The sequence below is a fragment of the Conger conger genome, chromosome 10, assembly GCF_963514075.1.
Source record: "Conger conger chromosome 10, fConCon1.1, whole genome shotgun sequence".
NCBI classification, from domain to species: Eukaryota; Metazoa; Chordata; class Actinopteri; order Anguilliformes; family Congridae; genus Conger; species Conger conger.
In genome coordinates, this window is record NC_083769.1 from 45,116,123 (window position 1) to 45,126,122 (window position 10,000).

General features: G+C 50.4%; 1 protein-coding gene across 2 annotated transcripts in view; it reads right to left on the reverse strand.

Annotated features, from left to right (window-relative positions):
• The window catches only part of LOC133139385 (kazrin-like), a 321,899-nt gene that overhangs the window by 7,253 nt on the left and 304,646 nt on the right, over positions 1-10,000 (reverse strand). For both annotated transcript variants that reach the window (XM_061258889.1, XM_061258888.1), the window contains exons 6-7: positions 3,573-3,709; positions 1,900-2,070 (exon numbers count right to left, since the gene is read on the reverse strand). In XM_061258889.1, coding sequence (XP_061114873.1) covers positions 1,900-2,070; positions 3,573-3,709 — 308 coding nt within the window. The remainder of the gene's footprint in view (positions 1-1,899; positions 2,071-3,572; positions 3,710-10,000) is intronic.

The following is a 10,000-nucleotide window of genomic DNA, read 5'->3' on the forward strand; positions in this document are numbered from 1 at the left end:
TGAACCACCATTATCCAGTGTCCTTAGGAGGGCCCACAAGGGCCCACAAGCACAACGCCGTCGATAATAATTTGTTACTTATTTTTATCCAAAGCGACTCACAGGTGATTAGACTAAGCAGGGGATAGTCCCCTCCTGGAGCAATGCTGGGTTAAGGGCCTTGCTCAAGGGCTCAACAGCTGTGTGGATATTATCGTGGCTACACTGGGGCTTGAACCACCCACCTTCCGGGTCCCGGTCATGTAGCTTAGCCACAGGGCTACAGGCTGCCATCCTGATCCCAGACCCTGGGCACTAAGTGCCAGCACCACTGCAGTAACCACGGCTGGGGCAGGGAAGGCTTTGCTTTAATCAATGATGCTTGGCGCTAATCTATCGTTATAGCTCGTTAACTTAGAGCGTGCCTTACTGCTCAGAGAGAGAGAGAGAGAGAGAGAGAACAGAGGGACATCAAGAGAGGATAAGGGAGACAGAGAGAGGAGCAGAGCAGACGGCGAAACAGAGAGAGAGACAGGAAGAGAGTGCGAGAGAGAGAGAGAGAGACAGGGATTTGGCAGCACAATACATTGCCGCTTGTCACAAACTGAGGGCACGAAAAAGCGAAATAAGGAAAGATCTGTTATTGTACATTACCAATTGTATGTACTTTTGATGTAGAATTTCATTTCTTTCTTCTGTATGTTTATTGTGTCAGCATATGCTTTGGCAACGGAAGTGTACCCTTAACATGCCAATAAAATGTATTTTAATTGAATTCAGAGAAGACAGCACGCAAGAGATAGATAGAGAGAGAGACAGAGGGAGAGAAAGATAGAGAGAGAGACAGAGAGACAGTGAGAGTAACAGAGAGACAGAGGGAGAGAAAGACAGAGAAAGACAGAGAGACAGTGAGAGTAACAGAGAGACAGAGGGAGAGAAACACAGAGAAAGACAGAGACAGTGAGAGTAACAGAGAGGCAGAGGGAGAGAAACACAGAGAAAGACAGAGAGACAGTGAGCGTAACAGAGAGACAGAGGGAGAGAGAGACAGAATCAGTGAGAGCCTGAGAGGAAAAAGAGCAGACGGTGAACGAGAGAGAGAACGTAAGAGTGCGAGAGCGAGAGAAACAGTGAGAAACTAAAGGATGACATCACCCCTGCATCTTCTGCGCCTGAGCTGCAGCACACCTGGATGCTGCAGGGCGAGACAAGCTGCAGCTGCCGCAGCAGGCGGGGGGGGGAAGGGGGTTAGCAATAACGACAGAGCGAGGGACCGGAGTGAACGAGTGCGGGGGCTCCCCTCTCCTCCACTCAGAGCGGGCAGGAGGACAGACGCAGCCTGGATCAGGGAGTAACAGGCTAACGGGGTCTGACAGGGCTCATATGGGAACAGTGTTAATCGAATCAACAGTAGCCTTCATCCTGGTGGGGCCTGGACCCACGGCTAACGGCTAACAGCTAATGGCTAAAAGCTCATGGCCAATGGCTAACAGCTAACGGATAACAGCTAACGGCTAGCAGCTAACGGATAACAGCTAACGGCTAACAGCTAACAGCCAGCAGAGCTGCAGTGTCCACACTGGTCACGCCTCACTGAGGCTATACGACATCATAAACACACCAGTGTGGGAAACTGTACAGTATATCAGGCAGCAACATGTTTTAGCAAACACAGAACCCATCACATCTGTGTTTATGCATGTCCTCCCTGTGTGACTGTTGGTTTACGAGCAGGGGGACTTTCTGCTAGCGTATGCGAGCGAGCCATAATTTTTGGGTGTGGTTAAATGTGTACCAGTGCCACTGTTCATTTGTAGTTCCTTGAATGTGTGCGCATGAGCATGTGTAAGTGTGTGTGTGTGTGTGTGTGTGTGTATGAGTGTGTGTGTGTGTGTGTATATACGTGTGTGTGTCTCTCACCATGGCCAGCTCCGCCTCCAGCTCTTTGATCCTGTTGTCCTTCAGGTCAAGCTGAGAGCGCAGGGCGCCGGCGTGCTCCGTGGCCTCTTTGGTCTGTCTGCGGAGGTCCCACTTCTCCCGCTCCAGCTGGTCCTTCTCCTTCGCCAGCACCTTCACCGCGTCCTCACTCTCCTGCACACAGCCAGGAAGCGCTCAGTAAAACTACACACAGGAAGCGCTCAGTAAAACTACACACAGGAAGCGCTCAGTAAAGCTACACACAGGAACAATACTGCGCAGGAAGCGCTCTGTAAAACTACACACAGGAACAATACTGCACAGGAAGCGCTCCGTAAAACTACACACAGGAACCGCTCAGTATAACTACACACATGAACAATACTGCACAGGAAGCGCTCTGTAAAACTACACAGAGGAACAATACAGCACAGGAATTGCTCAGTAAAACTACACACAGGAACAGCTCAGTAAAACTACACACAGGAAGCGCTCAGTAAAACTACACACAGGAAGCGCTCAGAAAAACTACACACAGGAAGCGCTCAGTAAAACTACACACAGGAAGCGCTCAGTAAAACTATACACAGGAAGCACTCAGTAAAACTACACACAGGAAGCGCTCAGTAAAACTACACACAGGAAGCGCTCAGTAAAACTACACACAGGAAGCGCTCAGTAAAACTACACACAGGAACAACACAGCACAGGAACCAGTAAAATTCAGTGTGTTGCATGGGCTTGGTGTTGACTCTTTTGTGAGAATGCTCACTGTGTTGTATGTTGTGACTCCATTCTGAGTATGGGTTGTGTTTGACACCGCATACTAGGACAAACTCAAACTCATTTCATGCTGACATTCACTGAAATGTGGAATGAATAGAATGCGATTTGAACACAGCCTCGATTGTGACTCCATTGTGAGGAAGCTCAGTGTGTCGCGTTGTGACTACAGCGTTCGGGTGGTGTGTGGCAGGAGGTGTGTGGTACACAGTGTGGGGCAGGCTGTGTGTGGTACACAGTGTGGGGCAGGAGGTGTGTGGTACACAGTGTGTAGCAGGCTGTGTGTGGTACACAGTGTGGGGCAGGAGGTGTGTGGTACACAGTGTGGGGCAGGAGGTGTGTGGTATACAGTGTGTAGCAGGCTGTGTGTGGTACACAGTGTGGGGCAGGAGGTGTGTGGTACACAGTGTGGGGCAGGAGGTGTGTGGTACACAGTGTGTAGCAGGCTGTGTGTGGTACACAGTGTGGGGCAGGCTGTGTGTGGTACACAGTGTGGGGCAGGAGGTATGTGGTACACAGTGTGGGGCAGGAGGTGTGTGGTACACAGTGTGGGGCAGGAGGTGTGTGGTACAGTGTGGGGCAGGCTGTGTGTGGTACACAGTGTGGGGCAGGAGGTGTGTGGTACACAGTGTGGGGCAGGAGGTGTGTAACGGGCTGTGTGGCAGGCGGTGTGTGGTACACAGTGTGTAGCAGGCTGTGTGTGGTACACAGTGTGGGGCAGGAGGTTTGTGGTACACAGTGTGGGGCAGGCTGTGTGTGGTACACAGTGTGGGGCAGGAGGTGTGTGGTACACAGTGTGGGGCAGGAGGTGTGTGGTACACAGTGTGTAGCAGGCTGTGTGTGGTACACAGTGTGGGGCAGGAGGTGTGTAACGGGCTGTGTGGCAGGCGTACTTTTCTGTGCTGCTCGTAGTTGCGGATGAAGTCCCTCAGCTGCTCCTCGCGGCTCTCCAGCGTGGCGTAGAGCTGCTGCATCTGGTTGACCAGGTCCGCCTTCTCCGCCTTCAAGCGCTTCCTGTCCGCCTTCATCGCTGCGGCAACAGAGACGGGAAGGGCTCGGTCAGAGCTGGGACAGAGCGCGCAAAGTTTGCCCACCCTATCCACCCTAACCCCCCTCCATGAGATGCGCTGATCCACACCGCAGAGTGTTTTAATGAGGCCCTCTGGGTCCCTGAAGGGGGGTAGGCTGGGGGGCGGTTCAGGTGCTACAGTAAGCACCACAAACCAGTTATTCCATTGAAGCTGTGAGGTGTGACTACCAAGCAAAGATGATTTCATCAACTCATCATAATCCCCAGGTTTTGTTTCACTTGACAAAAAAAAGAAAAAAAAAACAGCAGACTCATGCCTTCTCTGTCTTTTGCCAGCCTAAATACATTCCAGGGCTTTTCAAACGAGGTTAAGGTCCGGTGTGTTTCTCACAAAGACTTTAGAGGAAGAATTTCAGTTTGCTGCACGGAAATAAACGGATCGCTAATTAAATAGAAACTGGAGTGGGGTGGGGCGGGGAATGGAAAGGTAAGGGCATTTTCCACAGCAGGTGTCAGCAGTTCTGTGTGCAGCAAGGTTACGGAAACAAGAAGAAGAGTATTAAAGTTCTGTCGAGGAGCTGCCATTTCACGTCAAGTGCTTTGGACTGACGGGCGAGCGAAACGTGGTGTCTGTTTCCCGCCTGTCAGACAGAGGCTCCCCCCGGGCGTGTTTACCCCTAGGTACCAGCACAGGACAGTGAGATGGGTACGCAGTGTACAACCACCCCCCCCACTCATCTATTCGGAAGAAAGCGAACGCACTTCATTAATTATGCCCTTTCCGCCGCTCTGATTGAAACGGCATTCACAGGGTACATCGCGGGAGAGCCTCCTGACTTGCAAATTGAGCAACGACTTTTCCAAGGACGCAACCCTCCCCCCACAACTCCCCCCCCCTCCCCCCCCGCCCCTTGTCCTCTGGCCCTGCTCTTTCGGAAAGGAGAATATCAGCCAACCGCGTCCCCCAAAGACAAAGAGCGCCCCTCATTCGCCAAACGGGAAACTCGCCCCGCTGCACCTGCCACAGGAAGTGACATCAATAGCCCCTCTGTGAGAGGAAACAGGGTCCTCGCTCTTTCGCTCGACGCACACCTGCCCCGGCCCGGCGACCGTTAAACAGCCTTTCCCTCCTTCCGCAGCGGAACGCCGCGACGCCCTGCGATTTTTAAACGAAGCAAACGGCAGTTTGAGGCGATTGGAAAGAAAGAGAGAGAGAGAGGGAGAGGGGGAGAGGGAGAGAGGGAGAGAGAGAGGGGGAGAGGGAGATAGAGAGAGAGGGGGAGAGGGACCAGCCCAAGGCTTTGTATGGAGAAATGCGATGGCACAGTGAGGCACCTGGAGGTCCAGTGTGTGAGGCACTTTGGCTGAGACCGAGGCAGGCTGTAGCCTACTGGCTAAGGTACATGGCTGGGACTCGGAAGGTTGGTGGTGCAAGCCCCGGTGTAGCCACAATAAGATCCGCACAGCCGTTGGGCCCTTGAGCGAGGCCCTTAACCCCGCATCGCTCCAGGGTTGATTGTCTCCTACTTAATCGAATCACTTTAAAAATTATTATTGTTATATTTATTTTTATTAGACTGTGCTAGACCTGTCCCGAGGTCACTACCTGAAGGCACAGGGAGGGGGCTGAGTGAGGCCTCACTGCACGGAGTCCAGTTCTCGTGAAAACAAAGAGCAGGAAAGGGCCAGGGGGTGACAGCGGCAGTGGCTCTCTCGACCCCCGGCCAAATTGGCCTGAGAGAAAGAGGCGTCGGTGGGAGGAGAGCGAGACAGCCGTGAGTAATGTTGTCTGACCCCGCGCGCCGGCCCCCTGACCCCACAGGAGGGCTCATCAGAGAGGAACAGAGAGAAGGAGAGAAGGGCCACACATACGCCACCGCCCATTTTAAAACCAACCCCCCAGTCCCTGCTGTGCGTCAGCACACACCAGCGGAGTGTGGCCGTTCAGGCAGGGCTGGGATTTCAGGACTGAAGGGGCCCCGGGCATGATCACACATACACAAACACACTCAGGAGTATGCAGTCTCTCTCACACACACACACACACACACACTGCCTGTCCCAACACACAATGCAACTGCCTGCACTCTCAGAATAGTGAAAGTGACAGTGGAGGTACGTTTTTTAAAATCAAATTTCCCAAATGTAGCAGAAATGTTCTCTTTGGGTACAAATGAGTCTGTCTTCCAAGAAAAAAAGGTACATATTCCTCATATATCGCTGGCAAGGGGTACAATTTTATGCACCTCTCCCACATAATCAGGTAGAGTGCGCCGATTTCAGTTTTCCGAACCGAAAAACACAAAGCATGGTTGGTAGAAAAAAAACAAAACACAGTGACTCACAGAGATAATGATGTTCTGTGTTAAAGTTCAGCCACAGAGCTCCCTGACATCAACAAACTGGAAATTCAACAATCCTCATAACTTGCACCACATCCAAATTAGACCGGCGCAACAAGTCCTCGGTTACAGTTCACCCGTCTATATCCACGGAACAAAATATGCGATACGCTACGTACCGAAGGCTTCGTTGTGAATTTACTCATCAATGCGGGTTACCCAGAACACATGATAACACTTCAAAGGAAGTAATATGTGACCCCGCCCAAATATGGGCACAGGAGTTGTTTAGCTGACGCTTTTGTCCAAAGCCACTTACTGTTGATTAGGCTAAGCAGGGGAGCAATGCGGGGTTAAAGGCCTTGCCTAAGGGCCCAACAGGTGCGTGGATCTTATCGTGGCCACACCGGGGTTTGAACCACCGACCTTGGCTCCCGGTCATGGACCTGAGACACCAGGCCGCCCGACACGGGCGAACAAGCCTCTTCCTGGGCGCGTTATCGAGCGGTCGTCGTGTCATTAGCAAACAAACACGCAGAGTCACGGCTGCCCGCTGCAGTGTCCGCATGGAGCAGACCCAGAGATTGGGTTTCAGAGCACGTCAGTCAGGGAAGTGAAGAGGGCTGAGGAGAGAGGGAGGGAGAGAGAGAGAGAGAGAAAGGGAGGGAGAGAGAGAGAGAGAGAGAGAGAGAGGGCTCGCCCCCCGGCTGCTGTGGGGTCTCACAGCGTATACAGCTTTAAGAGAGAGAGAGGGAGGGAGAGAGGAGAGAAAGAAAGGGAGAGGGGGAGGGGGAGAGGAGAGAGAAAGGGAGAGGGGGAGAGAAAGACAGAGATACGGAAGTGAGAGAGGGAGGGAGAGAGAGAGGAGAGAACAAGGGGAGAGGGGTGAGAGGAGAGAGAGAAAGGGAGAGGGAGGGAGAGAGAGGTCGAGAGAGAAGGAGAGAGGGGGAGAGAGAGGAGAGAGAAGGAGAGGGAGGGAGAAAGACAGAGAGATAGGGAAGTGAGAGAGGGAGAGAGGGGGAGATTGAAGGAGAGAGGGAGAGAGAGGGGGAGAGAGAAGGAGAGAGGGAAAGAGGGGGAGAGAGGGGGAGGGAGAGAGAGGAGAGAGTGGGAGGGAAAGAGAAGGAGAGAGGGAGAGAGAGGAGAGAGTGGGAGGGAAAGAGAGAAGGAGAGAGAGAAGGAGAGAGACGCAACACTGGGCCCCTCACAGTCCTCTCCTCTTCCCCAACACCCTTTCGTCCCTCTCTCTTTTCATACATTTCTCTCTCACGCCTTCTTCTGTTACAGTAAATAAAATGGAGGGAGAGACGGAGGGAAAGAGCCTCAAAGCCTTTTCTGCCGAGTCTGATCAGCCGGCTGAGAAACCCAGAACATTCTACAGAAGCAGACAGTGCCAAGTCGAGTTTGGAATCAGGTTTTTTTCAGGGCTGAGTTTTTTGAAAAGAGACGCCACGACAAAGAGTTTTCCCTACAGTAGAGAGGAAACGCCTCACATCGTATCCGAATCACAATGCATTCATGATTGTTTAGACTCGCTGTAATCGGGCAGTGAGGGCGGCGTGAGATTCCACACACCCTCGTTGTGACTGGGTGCGCATTAATGTGAAGCTACAACCTGTTGCTAAGATACCAATTTAGAGGGCACGAGGAAACGGGGAACTTCCATGCTAATGCTAAAGGACAAACTTCCATACAGAACGACACAAGAGGTACACAAATATGCACACACAACCTGGGGCTTTGTCTTCACGCGACTGTTCACTCCTTTACGAAGTACCATAATCCAGGAAAGTGCTGAGGGTAATATAGCACTTCGGTAACACATTAGTAAAACACAATTACTCTTGTTAGTTGCTGTATAACATAACACATTTGTATCTGCAATCATTCTATTTCGGTTCTGCTTTAAGAATAATAGAAACATTTAACTGCAGGCTACAGAGTGGTGATTAAGTTTCAAACGGAGTAAAAAAAAAAAAAAAAAAAAAAAAAAAAAGGTTGTTTAGACCCCGTGTTCAAGGGTATTATCGCTATTGAACCTTAGAAGGGGTGACCGGGTGCAGGTTAATGTTTAGCCATGGCCTGTTGCTAGGATACTAACCAAAAGAATGCACAAGGAAATAGAAAGTCGAAGCGTTGGTTCAACCGTCAACATTTTCCATTTAAAAATATGCACACAGCTTTAAATGAGCAGAGAGAGGTTTTGTGCCCGTGATCCCAGCGTCTCTGAGATTTCTGTCGTTACATTTGTCAGTTCAGTCACCAAGCAGTCTGCAATAATGAGGACATTTCGGAACAGGCTGAGGATTTGTTGTTAAAATAATGATGTTAATTTCAGTTTGCCCATGAAGCTTTACCGAATTTTTATTTTCTATTTTTTATTTTTAAGAGTGACGGCTTAATTAATACACAGTACATGAGAAGGTGAGAGTATCTGTAGGATTCAACACTAACTCACTTCAAATGAGGGTTAAAATCCTGACCAAAGAAGCTAGAAGAGTACTTTACACAGTCAGTGGTTACATTATGTAAGCCTCTCCAGAGAGCCTTTTAAATGCCAAAATGTAAATTAAATGTTATCTTTTAAGGAAAGACATTTAGGGAGGTAAAGATTTGTCCTGGGAAAGAGAAGACTCAACAACCCCCCGGTAAGCTTGAGGAAATGAGAAATCTAACCGACTTTGTTGACCTCTATCACATTCAGAAAACGCAGTCGGAATATAAATCAACCTGCACTCGGGGCATTGTATCAACTCTTGCACTTGTTAGAAAATGCTGTTGGAAAATATCTGCTGCATTGGAACGTCAATGGCCGAAATATGCAGGTAAATGGTAAATGGCAGGCATTTCTATAGCGCCTTTATCCAAAGCGCTGTACAATTGATGCTTCTCCATTCACCCATTCATACACACTCACACCGACGGCAATTGGCTGCCATGCAAGGCCCCGACCAGCTCGTCAAGGGCATTTGGGGGTTAGGTGTCTTGCTCAGGGACACTTCGACACAGCCCGGGCGGGGGATCGAACCGGCAACCCTCCGACTGCCAGACGACTGCTCTGCCAGGTGGTCATTGGACTGGATGGATTCAAACGAATGTTCTGACACAAACCCAATGTTGCGCTATACTTTCAGCTGATATAGTAGCTTTGTGTAACAGTACATTTGTTTTCCATTTTGAGAAACTGCAGTCCTTTTGCAAAGTTTGATATGTGTACAGCACACTGAACTGAGCAGCACCCTAACAAAACTATCCATTAATACTGTAACAGTTGACTTTTTCCGAAGCAGTGCTCAGTCTGTAGAGTTCAGGGGTAGTTGCGCGTACAGTTAGTGCTCAAGGGGGCATTAGCAGTCGCACAACCGGAACTCAAACCTCAAGTCAAACTCTCAAACTATCACCCCTCACTGTGGTGCTTTCTACACATGGCTCGACGGTGCTCCCATTTTAGGAGCGTTAACATTGATGTCTGCTGACTGGAAACCTGTCTACCTGCACATCTACGAAATGGGGTGCATTAGCGTGCTCCTAAAAGTTTCAGCTTATGAGCACATGTCAGTGTAGAGCCCCGGTTGGAAACCAAGGACCTGGACTGTTTTGGGTCAATGAGCTGCATATTCACAAAGAGGGGTTTTCCCCACAGCCCTGTACCTTGAGAGAGAGGGGGGGGGGGGGGGGGAAGGAACAGCCTTCTCCAACCCTGGCACACCCATCAACCTGGAGGGCTGATCAGTGTTACCACGGATACCACCCCAGGCAGTCTGTGAGGAGTGAGCTATGGAGCAACTTCTACTATTAAAATGAGCTGTGCGTCAGCACGTTGTTCTGTCAAATAAGGCAAAAAGAAGCCTACCCGATCATGGGAAAACTCACACCCCCCAAACAAAACACACCCCAAAGTTTATTTACATAGCCAGATACACTGCAAACAGTATTTTTGGCACCCATA